We start from the raw sequence: 21,993 nt of genomic DNA, 5'->3' as shown, positions 1-21,993 counted from the left end.
TATTTCAAAGAGAGCATTAATTCTAAATGCTTATCCAACAAGATGGCTTTGTTAAGTGCAATCAATGGAATGGTAGTTGTCAGAGAAATATATATATTTCAACACTAGTATGAACATGGGTTTCTGTAGCTAGTATGCTTTCATCACATGTACATCTATCTATCTATTGGAGGAGGAAAAGACTGAAATCTCAAACCAGGAGGAAGACTTTCTGGCCCAAAAGTCACCTGAACATAAAAATACAGAGATTGCCTTGGAGTGTTTTTAGAGCAACCTTTGACATGTAACAGGTGTCTTGGGACAGAGAAGAGTAAATACTGTAGTTCCAGCTGACAAGCACTGAGCTTGATAGGTTTTTTGAGCAGAGTGCTGTGTTGAGATGTTTTTTGTTTAAGCCTGTGCATTTGCCTTTGGCCTTTGGCTTCCTCAGGGGTACCAAACCAATTCTTCCCTTTCTGTGTGTGTAAGAAGACAAATTTCAAGGAAGAGAAACCCCCAGGGATTCTGAATTATATTCCTCTTCATTAAAAGCTGAAAGTTAATGAACAGCCTTTGAAAGTATAGATAGAATTTGCTTTTTTGCTTTTTTTTTTTTTAACCAGCAGTGTGGTTACCCTAATTATATGCAAACCTTTTCCTTAGAGGGAAGTAAAATTCTAATACTGCAATTTCATTGGTCTAGTTCATCAGTAATAAAGATGAATAAAGATTAAAATATTTTTCCGATTAATACAAATTACTTGGCCTCATGTCAACTTTTTTTTTTTAATATTTTTCTGTCAAGCCATGAATTTATCATGTATCAAGTAATAGCAGACTAACATCCATTACTAATTTTCCAGTTTTGTGAATAGGTGATTGAATATACTGAGTTATGGTTAGATTGTTACATACAAATTTCTGGAAAAATACAGAGAATAGTTCACAGGAATTTTCTGTCTGAGGATCCATTTTAGTTTACTGTAAGATAAATGTATGCAAATCAAACTGGCATTTTGAGTTTACCTTCATATCACCATATTTTGGGTGTATATACAATTTTAACACTGATGAAGGACAAGTCTCTCAGCAGGAGTTTATGCATTCAAGTTTTATTATAATTCAAGGAGAAAAGGTCAGCTCTTAGTGGAGATGACATTTATTAGCGTATGTTCAGAATAGAATCTTACAGCCCTAAACCTGATGAACATTCCTTTAAATGTTAATGTTTCTAAAAAAAATAATAATAACATTTCCATATTAATTCAATAATATTGCAAGTAAACAAAATAGCTGATTAATACATCTGATAAAAAACTTGTGGGGTTTTTTTGGAAAAAAAAGCAGAAAATACATTCTTTGTTAATTATAGGGAGGACAAACTTACATATTGAAACTAGAGTTTATATGGGTGATCATATTCTGTAGAAAATCTGTTTTAAAAGACCTAAACAGAAAGGAATATACTCTCATATTTTTTAATTGCTAATTTCTGTATTTTCTAAAAACTTTGTTATTTTATCTCTTTTTTTTGTTTATTTTGTTGTTGCTTGTTTTTGTTCTTTTTTTCCAGTAAATGAGGGAGGTATTAAACAGGCATCCAATTTGTGTCCAGATCCTGGAGAACCAGAAAATGGAAAACGGATAGGCTCAGATTTTAGGTAAAATATAAATTCTACTATTGTATCATTTCTCTAATGCTGAAGTTGGAAAATGAATATGTTGAAAATGTATTTGTATTGCTGAGTACTTTTTCAAAACTGACCTTTTTACTAAAAAGTGCAATATAATTCTGTATAAAATTATGCAATTCAATATAGCATGCACCTAATATGCAAAAAGATAAAATACTTACCTAGGAGAGATCATATATCTCTGAAAATCTGACAAAAATAGGATTGAAGGTAAGTTTATGATATTTTCTCATGTAAATCCTGTGCTAGATTTATAAATATTCAGCATACATGTTGTACTGGAGGCTTTTGCAAGGGACAAAGCAAAACTGAATATAACACAAGAAGAACAATAAAACCTCAGAGAAGAAATTTCAGATCTTACAGAAATATTCACTCAGTCTAATAGGGAAATTACAGTCCCTGCAGTAGGTTTTTCAGGAACCCAGAAGTTTGATACATGCAGATGTATTTCCCTAGTAGTCCTCACACTGGCCTAGAACTCTTAATCCAGATCATTTTTAATTAATTTTTCTTCTATTCACAACTATCTTTCAAATTCCTTATCATGTAAGATAAAAAAGGCTTTCAGTACTCTTTCAAAATATTCTATGTTGTTTTATCAGTTAACTAGACTCCTAATTCAGTATTACCAATGGTTGATGAGTAGAAACACATAATTTTTGAGAATGTTTTGGATTATTTTAATCTCTTTCCTGAGTTTCTGTTTTTTTTCCTTTTCATTTGTTGAACATTTATTTAGAAGGGCTAGCATGAAAATTATTTTATATTTGATATACAAAGACACTTCAGACTGTATGAAAAAAATTCAAATCTTTGTACTTGTTTCACATTATATGCTAATCTCACATTATAAAACATGAAACACTGTAATGATGAAAGAAAAAAAAAGAAATAAGTAGAAGTTGATAATTTTAAAATTAATTGCTTTTATTACATTCAAGTTTGTTTTCTATATATTTTATATTGTACATATCACATAGCACACTTCTAAGCATTTGAAGAGAACTCTTAGAGTAATCTAGATGTACAAAGATTTTACAAAATTATGATATTTCATTCTTTTACATAACTTCTTGTACCTTTTTTGGGTGTGTTTTGTCTTTTCTGCTTGTAATCAAGCAGAAGACAAGATTAAAAATTACATGCTAAGTAAATATGCTAGCTAGAAAACAGTTATTACAAATTCTCAATTTTTTATGTGTCCTTATTTCTCTACTTTTGAGAAAAACAAAAGTTAAATGTGCATCAATATATATAATATAAATAATGTTATATTTATATTAATATAAAATTATAACTAATTTTATAAAAATGCAATTTCTATGTTAGCTTTCAAAATAAAAAGTTTATATTTTCAGAGAAATAATAAAAAAAAAGCTGTATTTAACCATCATACTTCCTAGAATCATTACTTTGGAAGGTATTTTGTATTTTAACTTCAAAAATATGGCTTGAAAGCAACAGCATTTGACAGACAACCTGCCATTCTTTTTTAGTGTTATCTCTGCAAGTGATCATGAAAAGACCTACTTACAAAGATTATTCTAGTTAGACTTATGTGAGGTCAGTACCTCGAAAAAGATATGATGATGATCATGCCCTCATCTTTCTTTTTAGACCAAAATGTTAAGATTTCAGTTAGCATTATTTTTAACTGTACACTTGGATGATGTATCAGGCTTTCATATTTCAAATGCATTGAGAAGGAAATGAAAGGAGAAGGCATTCAAATTACTGAACAATACTATAAAAGATATACAAGTACCAGTGTCAATATACTTTCCAGTGTTTCTTTTCCATAATTTCTTATTAATCTTGGTGATATTTTTTTCTCTTAGAAAAAAAAAATCCCCCAATAATCTTCATGGATTTATACTTGTAAAAAGCAGCACTGGTGCATATTAGTAAAGTATGTGCATTTAGCTCAAGTTGAAAGCTTCATACATTGATAAAAGTCTTACAGGGAACAAAAGACTAAAAATATTCAGCAGACTTAATAAAATTCCTGTTTAAATTAACCTGGTTTCAATTCCTGCCATTGTTCAATTGCTTCATAGGCTTCCAAAGTAAGAATGCTACAAATTATTATTGTGTTACATTTAGTTAAAAACATCTAGTACCATGGAAAATCTTTTCCATTCTGGTCTATGCCTGGCAGATCGAAAAACAGCACACTTTCACCTTTTCCTTCTCAAAGTCACTCTCTCTGTAATGAAGGAAATAGCTTTACTTTAAGTTTTCCTCTTATTTCCTGTCTGAAAAGACAGTACATTTCCAATTACAATGCCTTCATTTGAAAACATAGTATTTTGAAGAAAGGTTTAGTTCTATCTCTACTAAGATCAATCAAAATTTGATTTCTGTACAATTTAATATATTTTAGAGAAGAGCATGTTCTTGTCACATCTCCTTAGCTTTCTTCAAATGTGAAAAGCTTTAGAAGCATTGTATTGCATTTTTACTTCTGTTCTGATTACAAACACTACCTGCTCTCATCACATTAGTTTCCTCTTACATGGTTCTTACACAGATTTACACATTCTGTTATTCAAGCTCTTAGACAAACTGAAGCATTCCATGACATTATTTGGGGCCTGTAATTCTATATTTACCCTTCTGAATATTTTTTTTTAACATTAAAATTCCCCATAGCTGTATTTTGGAGTACTAAAGGCATTGTTTCTGATTCTAGATGCATATTTGAGCATAAAAAGTTTTGCATGTTGAAATAAAGTCAAGAAAAGTTATTTATAGCTGCAAGCTTTTCCTGTACTGAAAAAAATTCTACTTCAGAAAGAAAACTTCCCTTCCCTAGGATTTTTTTAAAATTTCAGATGCACTAGTGATTATTCAGCTGGAATTTGCAATATTACTTTACTTGTCAACCACTAAAATAAATATTTTTAATTCTAATAATAAATCTTTCTCATGTGTCCAGTTTTAGAATGAATGCCACTATGTAAATATATAAGATGTAATAGATCAAGAGAAAAAGTCTTCACATGGGCTTGTTTTTATTTTTCTTTATTTCTAGTGGAATAAACACATCCATATTCATATTCTGAGTTATCCTTGAACAGGTGTTTTATTATGAGACAACCATGTTCTTTCACCACCATCTCCAAGTTCCATCTTCATGACATGAATGAACGAGCCCATCTCTATCCCTCTACCTCTGTAGTGTGGTCCCACTAGGATTTAAAGATGAGATTCTGATCAAACCTGTATCATAACAAAGCAGTGAATACTGTTGGACAAAAATGCTGATGCAGTCTTAAAAATATATGTTCTACTGACAGAAGGAAGACTATAAAGTTTATTATAAGGACAGTTTATTTTACCAACAGGTTGACTTGCAGTATAACTAATGATAATATCTTCTTTCATTTTATATAATAAATTAATTTGTAGTTATTTTCTTTGGAAGAATGAAGCTCAGCATTAATTGACTAGATTGACTAGAAGTTTCACACTTGATTTTCCTTAAATCTTCTCTGAATCATCTATCCTTCTCTGCAGATATGCAAGGTGAGCTTCTAAACTTGGACACTTGAAGCCAAACTTCCTGAAAAATAAACAAAACTTGTTTTGCAGCGTGAGATATGAGGCTAGTTTATGGGGGATCTGTGAACCTATCACTTTTTAACAGTTAAATGGTTCCTTTGTCAAGGACAAGTGTCTGACAGTACAAGCTTTGTGAGAAAAGATGACTCTTTTTTTTTAAAGATGACTTACCAATGACCTCCATAGTGTCAGGAAGTCCTCTGAAACTGAAATTTAGTAATCAGTTTAGTTTTTTCAGCACACAGCAAGGGTTTTTCTTGGTCAGAAATTTGGAAGATTTAAATATTCTAACATTATATAATGGAATCCTAGCATTTTGCAGTAATATTTGCAAGTAATGTACAAACTGATCTGTGAAGATGTTCCTATGGATGTTCTTGAGAGAGATGCTGTGACTTAGCTCAGCTAAGTAACTAGTTACTTCTGGCTGTACATTTTCTTCTATGGCTAAAAATGATGTCCTCTCTCAAATTTGTTCAGTTGCAGGCATGAACTGAACAGGTTAATATATCAGAAAGATGGTTTTGATTCCTTGCATAATTGATTATTTTTCAACAATAATTTAAAAAGCTTATCAAATAATGGGGGAAAGAACATAAAATGAGGTAGTTTGCTACACAAATGCCAACTATTAAAATAATACTATTCAGTATAAACTTCATATGAAGTTAAAAATTTTAAACTTGTTCTTTCTCATCTTTTAGAGGTTCTATAGTTCATTTTTGGACTCCTTACTGCTGTTAGTTTCTATTGTTTAACGAGGAATCACAAATTTGAGGCAAATGATGAAAATGTTAAAAACAGATACGAAATTAAAATTTTGTCAAATTTGTATACTAACTTCCTTATTTGCTATTTATTTATACATTTTCCCTAATAAAAATATATCCAAAGTTTGGGGCTTTTTATGAAAATGCAAACCTAATGGCAATTATCTTTTGTCAGATTACAAACATAAATTTGCAGATAACGTTACTGAGAGACACTCAGGTCAAGCATTCATTTTTCGAGTTATGAACTGCCTTAGCACATTATGTTATATATGCAAAAGTTTTGCATTAATTCAGGACAAATTAAGCAGTTTATATGAGTCATTGAAGTATTGATTGGAAGGGTCCTTCAGAGGGCATCCAGTCCCTCCTCCTGCCCAATGCAGGACTAGTCAGATCAGCTCTGGCTTTGTTTAGACAATCCTGAAAACTCCCAGGATTAAAGATTTCACAAGAGTTTGTGTATGCTGTTCCACCTTTGCCCTCCTTTATTGAAGGAAATTTCTTGTAAAGTGAAATCTGAGTCTTCCAAACCTTCCCTTGTATATTATCTGGCGCGTTTAGAAAAGTTTGGCTTCATTATCTTTGTAATGGCTCCTGAAATTGTTATGTTCTGCTATTAGGTAGTACCTTATCTTTCTCTTTGTCAGACTAATTAAGCCAAGCTGCCTTAACTTTTTACTGTTGTTCATGTGCTTTAAGCCTCTGACTGATCTCTAAATTCTTGAGTTTTTACTAATATTTCTCTTGAAGTGGGAGGCAAAACATTGGGCTTAATATTGCAGATACAGCTTCACCAGCTGAGTAACAATTTCACTTGATATGCTGCCACCACTTCTAGCATTGTAAGTATATATTTTGTTCTGTTCAGGATGAGAACATGTTACTGATCAATAGTGCAGAACATTGTACCTCTACTTGTTGAGTTTCATGAGGTTTCTGTTTGCCCAGTGCTAGACTTTGCTGGGCTTCTGGATTGAAGGTCTGATCTTCAGTGTGTCAGCTACTTTTCCTACTTTAGTTTGATCCATAAATTCTGTCTCCCCATCAGGGCTGAGAATGAAAATATCAGACAGCATCAGACCTTATACTGATTTCCTAATGCTCAGATTATTACTGTCCACCAGCTGAATATGAAGTGATTGATTCCTACTCTTGAAGCACAGCTGCCAGGCTGATTTTGAATATGTATCTATTCAGTGCATATTTTGTCAGCTCTCAAAACACACTGCTGTAAAAGGTGCTCTCAGAAATGTTGTTGATGTTGAGCACTGTTACACTGAGCACTGCTACATCTACCACTGGGCTATGTAGCCAGTCATTTTATCATAGAAGACAATCAAGTTGATCAAATATAACTCAACTTTGGTAAATTTGTGTATGTGCTCTTGATTTCCAGTTCATGCTTTACTAGAGCACATGTTCTTTCCAGAGATCAATGTAAGATTCCTAGCCATTTTAAAAGTTCATGTAATGTTAGCCTTTCTACAGTCAGTCAGTACACCTCATCAAAGTTTTTCATAGATGATACCCACCTTGCACAGACTCAGGGAGATTTTTCAGCAGCCTTTGGAGAAAACTATCTGGCTACCTGCCCTTGAATAGGCTGCCTCCTTTTACCTGTTGTTTCCTAGTATTGGCTGTCCCTCTTCTTCACAAATTATGTTGGCAAATACAAATACCTAGGAGCATATCTACTGTAGAAATTGATGCACAAAAGGCATTTAGTGCTTTTGCCTTTTCCATATTGGATTTCAGCACCACAAGATTGCTTCATCCATTTACAAATGAACCCACATTGTATATGAACTTGCTTTTGTGACTAATATACCCAAATAAGCATTTCTGCTTAACACTGTGCCTTACTAGTCTTAGCTTTAACTAGGGTCTCATTCAAAAGTCTAATTTAGTCACCCAGGGACTACTAAATTAGTAGATACAGTCTAGAAAGTTCATTAATAATAAATTACCAGAAAAGTCCTCCTTATAGAGGACTGTAAATGGTTCCTGTATTCTAAAGATTTTCTCCAGGCATTAACTTTTAATCACTTTCAGTGTTAGCATACTGAATTCAATGGCCATTGACTGCATCCACAAGCAATTTTTTTTTATGAATATATTCTGATTCTGAAATTTTATGAGATTTTCATTCTATCCTTCATTTTTTTTTTTGTGATGTATATCTATATTGTATACCTCAATGAACAGTTTCATAATTATATCATCCTTCAGTTCTTTTGAGATTTACAAAGGAGAAATAGTCTGCTTTTAGAGGTCTTCATCTGGTAAGCAGTTTGGACCAAATGTAAGTTAGGACATCAAACTGTCCTTATTTTTTCACACTATTTTTGGTCGTTTGTTCCCACAGTCTGTTTTCGGACTACTCTTCCAGTTTTATCTAAAATAATACCTGTCCACAGTTCAGAGGTTCCCCTAAAACCAGTTTTCATTATTTGATTTTCTCACTCCACAATTTTTAGTTCTCTAACATACCAGAAGGCTGGGATCATATCTCTCACATGTCCTCCTACAGTAGCTCTGGATATGTAATAGATGTCATCAATTTTATCCTATCAAGGTTCTGTCTTTGTCCTATAACACAATCCCTCCATCATCTGAGATCCTGTCAAAGAAAAAGAAAATAGAAAATAAAAACTTAAAATCCTACTGAAATTGTTGCTATGTCACCAAACCACACAAACCCTCATCAAACCTTTGGCCTATCCTTTATTTCATTTTGTCTTAGAGCTAATAATTATTTCTTGGTAATTTTCATGTCCTCTCTGAATTTTCATCATATTCACCTCATGGGCCTCATGCACCTGCCAATGGAGGGAAGCGACACTTTACCCTTTTGTACTCAAGTAATCAAACTGTTTTTAGAGAAAGATGAATTTCTAACTGAATAATTCTAGCTCACAGATTAAAGGTATTGGAAAAATTATATTGTCATCAGAAACAAGAAAAATCTCTCCTTTGATCACTGTGTGGGGCATTCACTCAAGAGTTGGACTCCATGATCCTTGTGGGTACCTTCCAACTCAGAATATTCTATGATTCTGTGATACCAGAATATTCCATGATTCTCTGATACTAGAAAATTTGGAAAGAATTGAAAGAATTTGCATTTTTAAGAGTAGGGTGTACAGATAGATAATGACACCAAAATATTAAAAAATTGTAATCTTGACTATGCTTTTAAGTTCCTGAGAGACACATTTTCTTAACGTTTTCTTGACAAGCACTCTATTATTGTCTTTTTTTAGTTGATCTTCCATAGGAACTAATTTCCTATTCTTCCATTTTATTTCTTAGACTGGTACTTTATCATCTACTTATCTAATTGCCCTTAGTACATCTCACTCACATAGCATACAAGATTTTGTAAATTATCCAGTCCCACTCTGAGTCCAGTCATATGCTTATAGTCATGTACTATTAAATATCAGTTTAATATCAAAACTAATTTGAACAATAAAGTGGACTTCATAATGTGAATGTTATTTATACTTTTGGAGATAATAGAAATAATTATCATGCTTCTACAGTCTTTAAAATCATTCAGACTTTGGGGATTTTTGCCTGTTACAGGTTTGGGGTTTTTTTTTGGCTTGTTTTTTTTTTTTTACAAAGAATTTAATTTTATTTGTAAATGGTGTACTTCCTGCTCAGCATTTCCTCTTTAAATCAGTCCATGGCTAGTTGAAGGAAATATATTTCCATGTTATTTTTCTTCAAGTGTTTTTTTTTTTTCCTAATAATAAAGATGCTCAGATTTTCTCAACATGACTTTCTGAAGCAGATAATTATGAAAATCTAATCTTGAGAAAGATATTCTTGTCTTCCCAATTGCTACCTTTTGAACTTTCCTAACCATATAGTCCCTCTAGCACCTGTGCATAATTTTTTAAATTAGTTATAGACAATCTTTGTGTTTCACAGTTTTGAAATATCCTCCAACTCTATGATCTGCCTGGTGGGTCTTTTTCCTCAGTCGCCTATAAAAGCCTTTTATCCTTACATTGCAAGGGCCTTTACATTATGTTTACTTTTATTTTTTTTTTTTCAGTTTTTCACTTTTATATCTCCTTTCTTGGTGGATTCTGCAGCTATTCTTTATCCCATTCTTTCACAAACATTCTTACTCAAACAGGAACTGTTTTGGAACAGTTTATAGAGCTGTTACCCACTGTTAAATCCTCCTTTTCTGAGATGTCTGTTCAGGTGACTACATCATCTTTCATGTCCACATTTTCTTAGTATCTATGTCTCTGTAAGGCCCAGGTACTTTCCAGATTTCATCAGCTATTTTGTGCTGACACCATTCCTTTTCAAATATCTAACACTTCTAACTCCCTTAAATTAATTCTTGTTCTAATAAGTATCAATCTTCTTTAGTAGCTTTTTTCATCATAGATGCATTTGAATAGATTACCTGACAAAAGTTATTCTCTGAAATGTGTGCTCAGCCTTTTTATTTTTCTCTCTGCCTTTGTGAATTGAAGAATTGCAACACTAAAATGGCCATCTATAAGGAAAGAAAAACAGGCCTCATTCTTTGCAAGCCAAACCCTTCAGAGAAAAATTAATTTTAGTATGTCTTTTGGCAAAAATTTATGTCATATCTTGTGGGATCAAACTCAGATTTAAAGATTGATTCAAGCAAAGTGTCAAGTAAATATTGTATGTATGTAACATGTCAAAAACAGGCAGATGTCATCCATTCAAGGAGGGTCAGATAACTACATGGTTTACAGTGTTATACAGGAAGGCTGCTATAACAAACTCTTGGGGGTACTGCACATTTAATCTTAAAATACCCAGAGAACTGCATTCACTTTGTAGCCAAGATCTTGTATTTATAAACAATAATATATTTATTTGTAAAATAAAGCATTTTACACTTTGGAGCTGTGACAGACAAGCCTTTAAAAACAGCAGGCTGAAATGATGACGTGTGAGGTACTGATATCAGAGAAAGGCCTGATGTATTGGCTATTTTCAGCTATAATCAGGATTTGAAACCATAATAATATTTAAAAGAAAAAAGTTATCTCAAGAATATACATTTATATATTGATTTTTTTAACTTTTCCAGACTGAACACCCCTTTTCCCTCTTCCTCTCCAATACCACTCCTCCTCTCAGAAAAATCTAACAAACAACAATAAAAAAACAACAACAACAAAAAACAACCAATGGAAAAAAAACCCAAAAAACTAACAAAAACCCAACCCAACAAACAAAAAAAACAAACAAGCAACAAAACAAAACAAACAACAAAAAATGTTTTTCTGGACTTCTTGTTTTGTCCTGAGCTGTTTCCAGCACCAGATGTCAGCTTCATATGAAAAAGTACAAAACCTTTTCAAACCAGCATTATAACTTAATAAATAATCACAGCTAAACACCTAGAAATATGTTTTTAGAAATATTTTATTTTCTTCTATTAATTTGAGAAACATATGCTGGTTAAATGAGCAAATCCTCATATTCTAGTAACTTTCATTTCTTCTAACTTATCTAGTAGATGTTGCATTGAAAAGCTTGTTGCTGGTAAGAGTAGAGAGACCACTTCTATGACTTCACTGCAAGATTAATCAAAATCTTAACCTACTAATCAAAATATAAACCATTGCTATAACAAGTATTTTTACAATAATACAAATTAATGTAGTATACTCTTATTAGTAATATACTACTTTTTAAATACAAGAAATATTATTAATATCTAGCCCTTTTTGTCTGATATTGTGCTCCCCCTTCCAATGCCCTCCAGTTCTAAAGTCAAAAGCAATAGATTTCCTCAAGAACAATCAGGGGTGGAAGATATTCACAGCGTATTATTTATATCCTGAGGTCTTCACTGGGAGAAATAAAATGTTTATAATGGAAATTTCTCTTTCAGTCTTGTAGTTGACCTTTTAACTGTTCTTCTAGGTGATTCCCTTATATCACTTTCACATTCTTTCCTAGCTTCAATTTACATAAATAACTACTTTTAGTTACACAGTGTCTAGGTTTGTTAAATTTTTACTATATGGAGGTCTGAAGTTAGGTTGGAAAATAGTCAGTTGACCTCCAAATGACTGTTAAAAGAGGTAAAACAGCTCCAGCCAAAGTAGGCCCAGAGAGGGCTGAACATTGTGCACTACCAGACTAGTACATAGCCTTCAGCCTTTTACTATTGAGAGCAGAAATATCTGGATTACATATTGGTATTGTTTGTCAAGACCATCATATCTAAAGGAATGGGAACAATAGACTGCTATCTATTTGTTAAAAAATTGCTTCTTTTTATGTCTTTGTTTGATTTTAGCTTGGGAGCAACTGTACAGTTCTCATGTGATGAAGATTATGTGCTACAAGGTTCCAAAAGTATCACCTGTCAGAGGATAGCTGAAGTTTTTGCTGCATGGAGTGATCATAGACCTGTGTGCAAAGGTAAACAGAAATTCTTACCCTCACAGTGATTATTCCATTTGGCATCTATCCATTGTTTGATAGCCAATCCTATTAAATTCTTTGTAAGTACCTGAAATTTTAATCCTAGTGTCCCCACTTTCTTCATAAAAAAGGATTCTCCTATGCTGTTTTTTTTAACACGAACTTTGTATTTCAGTATGTTTGTTTAACTAGGCAATTTACATTATAAATTTTGTTTTATAAAGAGCTGACACAAACCTATCACATGCTAATTACTAGAACTTATCAAGATGGATATCAAAACTGCAGTGATTTAATATAAAACCAGTAATTCATGAAGCTTCCTCATTATACATTTTATAAGCAGATAAGAAATTCTTGAATTTATAATAGGTAAGTAATGGAGAAGTAAGTCTACACCTAGTTTTGACCCTGAGCAAATGGATAAAGAGAAAAAAATTCAATGAAAGAAGAAAAGCACAAAGAAATTTTACTGAAAATATTTGGCAACCTAATACAACAGCATGTAGTGTGATGAATACCTGAATCAAGGAATGAAAGTATTAGTGTGTAGTTACAGATCAGATATTAATATATAATGAAAATATTAATGTGCACAAATACACAGAAAATTGTCCTAATCACAACGTGTTTTTTTTTTTTTTTTCTGGATTTCAAACTCAAAGTACTGGAAGCAAGTGTCTGTTAGGAATATTTAAAATCAGTATAAATAATAGACATTATTATGGGGGTCAAAGACTTATATTTCATTCCACTATAGAATGACATGGTTCCTTTGAGACCTTCACTATGACGCTACACCAAGAAAAGGTAGCAAACAGAGCTCATAACTCTTCTGCAGCACACAGGCATAGGAGCTGTGCTTTACATCCCAACTCTACCCCAAAGGATGGATTCACATGTTCAGATGGAGCAGCAAATTGTCTAGAACACTCACTGTTTTTCTCCTCCTGACTTACTTCCCACATACAGATACAAGCTGCAAGGAGTCATAAAATTTCTTATTATAGGCAAAATTCTTGGCATTAGTGTCACTCGTGACCCTAATGTCTTCAGCTACTGATCCGAAATGAAGATCCTTCCTCTCACCTCTCTACCCTCCACTTCTTTCCAAGCATCTGGTATGACTTTGAACACACTCATCACCAGAGTATTGTTTCTCTGGGGGTGATGCAAAAATTCTTTCTAGAAGCTAATGCGAGGGAAGGAACAAGCTTTCATCCAGCTCCAGCTGAATCTTCCTCTGTTCAGTATTGATCAAATAGACATGCTTTGTGAAAGTGCAATGCAACTCTGGGATTATTTTTTTTTATTCAATTGTGCAAGATGGTCTGTCAGAATACAGTGGAAGAAATGGTTCTTTAGCTTTTGCAGTTTATGTGGTGTCATAATAATCACTGGAGAAATAGGATAGGCTCATGTTTAATTGAGGTTGCTAGTCAGTTTTACATCTTCATACAGGAAAAGTTAGCCAATAGAGCATCAGCAAAGATCTCAATATCAAGGAAAGAACAATAAATGTGTTATTGACTTAAGAGACTAGGAATTTAGTGCCATTTGGCAGTAGGAATTTGAAAGTCATTTGAAAGCACAAAGGACACAGTTTATATCCTTTGTACTATTTGTGACAGAGATGCAAGCTATGTAAATAAGAATATAGTTTTTTTTACCTGATATGCTATTGTAAATAACCATACAGAATTTGATTTGAAAATAAATACCCTTTGTAATCTTTAGAAATAGATAACACTGTTTTGTGTTAATCTAACTTTTACAAGATTCCTTTAAACTTTTCAGTGCTTCGGTCATTGATTCAATGGGTTGTACAGGGGTTACAGGAGAAAAAAATTCTGATATGACATACACCAACATATATGCACAAAAACCCTCACATATGCACAGTGATAAAGGTGATAATTTTCTTTCTACTATTTAGATTTGTCTTTCAAGATATTAGTGAAGGTGGCATAAGTTAGTCCTTGAAGAATTTTAAAAATAACCAAGGCAATTTCTGTTCCTGTAGTTACTGTTTTTCCTCGAAATGCTTTCAACATTTTTTAAGATTATAAGTTTAGACACAAGAGGAGGTCGATTTTATTTTGTCAGAATAATTAAATGTGAATGTTCTATTCTCTTGTAAGAGGTGGTTCTGGTTTTGTTCAATGGTATTTTAATTCTTCATATCTTGATTAGAGTAAGAGATTGGTTTATGAATCTGCTACATGTAATTTCTATGTGAATTAAAAGGTTAACTTTCTTTTTGCAGTCAAAACTTGTGGGTCCAATCTTCAGGGGCCTGGAGGTACTTTCGCATCACCCAATTTTCCATTTCAATATGACAGCAATGCTCAGTGTGTGTGGGTCATCACAGCTATCAATACTAATAAGGTAAATTTAATATTCTGGCTTTAAAAACAACCCTCTCCCCACCTCCACCCCCCCAACCTTAAACCAACCAAACAAAAGCACACATAGACCATAACATTTTTCACTAATATGATTTATCTTTACAGTCCAGGTTTTATACTAGGTGCATTTCAGATATTTTTAAGAAATGTCTGACACCAGATGAGTATGGACAGATGTTAAAACCTCTTTTTTCCCCTGAAATTGTTTTCGTTTTTGTATGCCAAGTAGATGCTTTCATGTTTTTTATGTCATTCTCTAAGTTAATTCCCAGAAGCACCTATTCAATGGTATAAGGCAATTTCACGGGCCCACTAGTATTGTGTTATAAGTAGAAGATCTACTTTGTGTATTTTTATATCATATTTGGCCTTCGACTGTATGAGAAATCACTCAAGTTCTTGAATTCACTTCCCCTTTGTGAGGAACTGTTCTGAAGATGTTTATTCTATTGTCTGAACCACTGTATTAAAATCCCATACTTTATACCTATGCTTTAAAGCAAAAGTACTGAGAGTTCTGATAATGTCAGATGAGTCAAAGTAGAGCAATTAAGCTAAGTTATGACACCAGTTGTCTTTAATTTCAAGAACTAAACACCTGGAAGCAATGGCTATAGAATACTATTTCCAGGTGTATAATTTTGTGTGAGCTGAGTGTAATGGACTTGTTTAGATGTAATAAAATATGAATTAGATGTGCAGCTCAGAAATGTTTTATAAAAGACTATCATCATCTTTGCTTGCTGGTACAGGGATATATTTTACCTCTAAATTTTGTTTTATATTGCCATCTGCATCACACTCCATTAACTGATCAGACAGGCCTATAAGGCTCACTCCTTTGCACCTGAATGCATCAGAGGACTCAGTGAAAATCTGACTATTTTCAAAATCTCAAAAACCATTCAGCTACACTGGTGTATTTTCTACTCTAATTTTACAAAGTCCTGTGTGGAAGCCATCCTTATGTTCCAGTTTGGGAAAAGGAAAAAGGATATTTAAACAACTGATTATAATTTGATAATGAAAATTATAAATTTATTTGGGGACAAGGTAGTTTGTTTGTTTGATCCTTGTTCCAAGGACTGCTAATCAAATTTATCCAATTTATAGGTTATAAAAAAGTATCAAGAGTCCTTGAAAAATTATTCAGTCTCTGTTCCACAGATGGGCAAAAAGTTCAAAAGTAATATTTAAGATTTCTCATCCCAAATAATTTTCACATTTTTATTTCTTTAATTAAGAACTATTTGTGAGCAAGATGAAATCTGTATACACATCTAGAATTTCTGGAAGTTTTATCAAATGTGCCAGCTGAGAGAATTTAGTATTTCTTATTTGAGGAAATGAAACACAGTTAGCACACTTTGTACAAGTTCTCTAAATGGCCAGAAAATCTCCACTGAGTGGTTGAATGAACTTAAGACCCATAAGGCCATATTTTGCATAAAATGGTTTCCTTTCTTAAATTCACCAAGGGCATGTCTACATTAAAAATGAGAAAAAGCCAAATAAGATTTTAGACATTCTACCACTGGCAGAAGCAAACCCTTGAGCTCACAAACTGGTATGTATTTACTGACAAGTCACAGGTGACTGCAGGTTTAAGATATTAATGACTTGGAGATTGTTAAGGATGATTACACTCCACTGGTGGTATTCACGTCTTAATGCTGCCTTCCTTCTCCCTCCCTGCCAATTCATGAGATGGTGATGCAGTGTTAGCTCAAAACCTCAGAACTTCGTTTATACCAAAATTATTTTAATGGGAATATTTAAAAACATTATTCCTCAGTCTTATTTTCCTTTGAAATTTCCACTTTCTGCATTTATAGGACTGCAGAAAATTAATTGAACAAATCTTTGTCTCTGGTTGTCAGCGTGGTTGACGGAGTTACAGAATGATTGAGGTTGGAACGAACCTCTGGAAATCTTATAGTTGAAGTCCACTGCTCAAGCAGACCCGCCTAGAGGCAGCTGCCCAGACTTGAATATCTCAGAAGATGGTGACCCCATAACCTCTCTGGACAATCAGAGCTAGCGCTCACTCACCCCCACAGGGAAAAACTGCTTCCTGACATTCAGAAAGAATCTCCTGTGTTTTAGTCTGTGCCCATTGCCTCCAGTCCTGTCACTAGTCACCACTGGAAAGAGTTTGGTTTCATCTTCTTTACATCCTCCCATCAGGAGTTTATAGACATTGAGATTCAGTGATCTTCTTCAGGGTAAGCAAGCTCAGCCGTCTTAACCGTATATGAAAGAAGTTCCAATCCCTTAATCTTTTTAGTGCCCCTTCACTGCACTCTCTCTAGTAGCTTCCTATTTTGCTTGTACTGGGCAAGTGCAGTTTTTTCCTTTCTCTCAAAACACTTGAAAGAACAAGTTATTCCACATATAAAAATTCCAATTCTAATGAAAATAAAATTGGCCCTCTCTTTAGTCAGAGATCATGCCTGCTATAGTTCAAATAAAATGTGTTTAAGTGTTACACTACACTGATTTTTTTTCCTTTAACTGTAAATACCCCAGAATAGCATATGACCATATGAAAACTGTCCTAGTATCTGAATGATAACATTACATAAGAATACACACAGTTTTAATATTTGGGGATGAATCAGAACTCTTAGGTTTAACCTCTGCTGGCTCAGTAAAATACTTCAGTATATGCATGCTTCAGTTTGATTTGATTAGTACTTGCATTTTGATTTTATTTACAAAGCAGAGTTTCAGTAGCAGGGATGGCTGTAGGAGTGACTTTTCTAGGAAGAGATCAGAAGTTGCCCACATATCAGACTGAGACAGTTCTAGCTAACTCCAAGACAGATCTACTACAGGACACAGCTAAGGAAATCAAACAAACTGGTGGCATCTCTGTGATAACTTATTTGAGTAAGGGCAAAAAAAGCTGTACAACAGCAGCTGAAGGACATGAATGAAAATATGCAAGAGAAATACCCTCACAGACACTATGGGCAGAGCAGAAGGAGTGGAAGAAGGTGCTCCATGTGCTGGATCAGGGATTCCCCTGGAGCCTCTGTAGAGTGCTATTGATGCGGGTTGTCCCCTGCAGCTCATAGACATCCATGCTGGTGTGATCCACCTGTGGTGTGTGCAGGACATGTGCCTGAAGGAAGCTGTCACCCCGAGGAGAGCCCAAGGGGGAGCAGGTTTCTGGCAGGATCTGTGATCCCTTGAGAGGAGCATACTGAAAGAGATTTTGAGGAACTGTAGCCTTGTGGGAGAGACCCATATTGGAGAATGGTGTGAAGAACTATTTCTTGTGGGAGGCCTCTAACTCTGGAGCAGGGAAAGAGCATGAGGAGGAAGGAGCAGCACAGATGAAGTGTTACAAACTGACTGCAGCCCCCATTTCATGTTCCCTTTGCCACTTTGGGAGAGAGGAGGGGGCAGAAGAGTCAGGAACAAAAAAGTGAATTTGAGCCCATGAAGAAAGGGGTTAGGATGATGGTGGGTTTAGTTTTTTTCTTATTTGTCACTTTCCTACTCTATTTTTAATTGTCAGTAAATAAAACTAATTTTCCTTAGATTGAATTTGTTTTGCCCATGACACTAATTAGTGAGCAATCTCCCTGTCCCTATCTTGACTCACGGGCTTTTTCATCCAGTTTTCTCATTCTGTGCTGCTGAGGGGTAGTGGTGGAGTGACTTGGTGAGCATCTGACAGCCAGCCAAAGTTAAATTAGTGTACCTTGCATCTTTATCTGTCTTCTCAAATATTTAAATACTCTGAAGATATAGTGTGAAAACAATAATTAAGAATAGATCACTTATTTAAAATTAAATAGGAGCATTAAGATAAGGCCATAACAAGGAATACCTGTTTGTTAGTGGTACATTAGTATTATATCAGTAATAAGAATGCAAAGAAGTAATGTTAGGTTAAACAAGTAATTTTATTTCAGAGTATAAGTTGGACACTGTTTCTGAACTTTCATAATATACCACTGAAATTACAGTACTCTGAGTTTTATTCATCATGGGCAGATTGTAATGCTAGGAGCTATATTATAATAGCTTCAATATTACCCAGAAAAAACTGTTCTTTACATGGTATTGGTTGGACTAAATATAGTTCTTTCATATTGCAATGAAATGTAGATACACAGGAATTATGGAGTTTTTAAACTAAGGAAAGGTTTACAATGTTATCTGGAACAATATTCAGATATGTTTATAGTTTTCAGAAAAAGTGTCTAGCACTGATTAGAAGAACATTAACTTGTTGAGGTTAAAAGAAAAAAGAGATCTTTTCACTAGTTAGATCAACTTCTTTTTATGATATATTGAGGAACTTCCATGTATAAAGTCTTTGCTTATATAATCAGTGGTTTAATGTGTTTAGTTTTGATTCATGCTAATGTTGTCTTACTGTTCTGAACACAATATTTCTGGCCTTGTTTGACTGCTAGAAGGCATATTAATTGGGAGAAATAGTGAGCAAAACAAGTATTAAACCATGTTGTGAGGTAGAAGGAGAGTGGAGAATTTGTACCATAATTGTAGTGAAGGGTCCAGGGGTGGATTTTTTGTAATTTGTCCTTTTGTTCTGTGTTGTGAAAATGTTATTTTTGGATTTGATATAGGAAACTTTTTTTGTTCTATTTAGTTTAGTTGAGTTTTTTTTTGTTGTTGTTGTTGTTGTTCTGAGTGAAGATTGTATGTTGAATGTGGATTTTAATGGTGTTTTGTGCCTTGAAGTCAAAAACCTCATTGATGTATAAATGAAGATCTGTCATTAAGAGTTTTTTATGATGACTACAACATAATGTGATGGTATTGATTATATAATGACAATATTTACAATATTCTACACCATAGCTGTAAGAACCACTATGACTTTGTGATCCTGGTATTTCAGGGCTGCTACTTGTTGCATCATTTGCAACAAAATAGCTCAGGAACTGAGAATCTTTTAAGGTAGAACTCAATGGATGAAAGAACCTGAAAGGCTCTTTAGTGTAAATGGTTTTATCCAGGACTGAATCTAGCTAATTTTCTCCCAAACTCATTTCAGAAATAAGTTTGATAACAGCACCATATAGTTGAACAAAATCTTTTCCCGGTCAGTCATCTGCCTCCTTCGCTTTGTACTGCACTAGAGTTGGTCTCTTGCCTCAGACAGCTAATTAGATATACTGTTCATGCCCAAGCCTTGTTGACAGTGGAGTAGGGCCGTAACTAAAAACCTCAAACATGACCAGAGATAACAGTGACATGATTACTATTGAAAAGTAGAATAAAAATTGTTTGTGAGAGGAAAGTCATGTGGATGTAGTAAAAAATAAAACTCATTGATGAAGGTGCACTGACACATCTGATGTTATCAGCGAGATCCTCATATTTTCATTGTTCTTGTGCATGTTTTTTACATTCTTATTCTTATATTAGGATCCTGTTCTCTGGAGCTGATCTGTTTAAGACAAAACAACCAATTTTTCAATAATTAACATTATGATTAGTATATTTATAATCTATGATGTACAAAGCTCTGAATAATGATTCAGTGGAGAAAGAAATATGGGAAATTGATACATAATTTTGCAACAGTGAAATATCTATGGCTGCCTGTATGGTATCACACCAACATATTCTTTAAACTTTCTTTATGCTTTGTACCTTGCTTTGTTGCTCTCTTATGAGGGAAGGTTGAAATTCTCTGTGAAGATCAGTACCTGCAAATGTACTGCTTCTCCAGCAGTATATGATAGAGGAAATCATGGACAGTTTTCCCATTTCTGGGTTGTCTTAACATGTTTTCCATATAGTGTTTGAAATACACCAATGAAGTGATTGTTGCCACATTTATCCATGGCTACTCTGGAATCAACAAAAACTTTGTTGATCAAAAATAGCAAAGCTATAGTTACAGGGATCTACCTGAAAGAACATAAATGAAAATCATACCTTTATGTGGAACTCTGAAGAAACAACAAAATTTAAACTTCTTTACTTGTCTTCAACTGTGCTGCACATATTATTAATCCTTGGATGCCTTGAAAAAGTTCTTATGAGTATCTGAACAGAAATGAGAACAAGAAGTCCTCAGTTTGGACTCCATTTCATTACATCTCTCACATTTAGTAAGGGAAATGATACCTGAATATCTTGTGGCATATTGCATAAACTCATCAGTTAGGTTCTGGACCATGCTATGTATTGCCAGTAATTTTGCCAGTAATTTATTCTGACAATAGGTAATGGGATAATTTTATGTTTATATTTTGAGTCATAAACCTTTGTATTTTCAAGATTTAATTCCCGTCTCCTCCCCAGTGTATTTTTTGTACTTATTTTCTCCTAAAAAAACTTAAAACCTATTTTCCTTTCATTGTTGTATAAAAAAAAAAAGGAATACAAAATGCAAAATGATGAATTTTAAATTTAATGCCAGGCTAAAATACCGGTGAAATCTGAATTAGGGCTAAAGTTAACCAGAGTTCAAGTCTTATGGATTATACTTGCTGATTTTTTCTAATCCAGAGTGACAGAGACACTGTGGAAAATGTCAGTGCTAGAATGGCAGACTTTCTGACAGATCTCAACCACATTCACACCACATATCATTCATCACCAAGCATCAAGAAGGAGAAAAATAAGCAAAAGGGTTCCTTTAAAAAAACAAAATAATCAAGCTTTTTTTTTTTTTTTTTTTTAGAATTGTAAGAAGAAATTAAATATGGTGAGCTAACTGCTAAATTTAGATGGATCAGAAAACTAGGTCCTGGTTCTGTTAATTTTATATTATAGGAATTTTTAAAAAAAAAAATTTACCTGTATGTTATCCTTTGTCATCACCACATTCTATCTTGAATGTATTTCAATCATAAAAGTCACCTTACTGCTTATATAATTACATTTTTTAAATGAATTCTTTAGAATATAGGCTTTTGAAAGCTTGACAGTGTTCACATTCTTATCCTTTTATCTATCGAATTTTGAAATAATTTTGAAATAAAGAATGATATCCTTAAGAGCTGGGAGATAACTGACTTTTGATTTTGCCTTTACATTTTTTTTAATTATTATGTTTGCTAAGGTTTTTTTAGTTTTTGGGGGTGGTTTTTGGGGGGGTTTTTATGTGGATGTCAATTGTCAATTAGGAAA

The 21,993-nt window shown here is 33.5% G+C and overlaps 1 protein-coding gene across 3 annotated transcripts in view; it reads left to right on the top strand.

Moving 5' to 3' along the window:
- Nucleotides 1-21,993, top strand: part of CSMD3 (CUB and Sushi multiple domains 3) — a 587,056-nt gene that overhangs the window by 250,224 nt on the left and 314,839 nt on the right. For all 3 annotated transcript variants that reach the window (XM_053944919.1, XM_053944910.1, XM_053944900.1), the window contains 3 exons: nt 1,553-1,640; nt 12,330-12,454; nt 14,724-14,845. In XM_053944919.1, the coding sequence (XP_053800894.1) occupies nt 1,553-1,640; nt 12,330-12,454; nt 14,724-14,845 (335 nt within the window). The remainder of the gene's footprint in view (nt 1-1,552; nt 1,641-12,329; nt 12,455-14,723; nt 14,846-21,993) is intronic.

The sequence above is a fragment of the Vidua chalybeata genome, chromosome 1, assembly GCF_026979565.1.
Source record: "Vidua chalybeata isolate OUT-0048 chromosome 1, bVidCha1 merged haplotype, whole genome shotgun sequence".
NCBI lineage: Eukaryota > Metazoa > Chordata > Aves > Passeriformes > Viduidae > Vidua > Vidua chalybeata.
The sequence above is the reverse complement of the archived record's forward strand: the minus strand, read 5'-3'. Positions and strand labels throughout refer to the sequence as shown.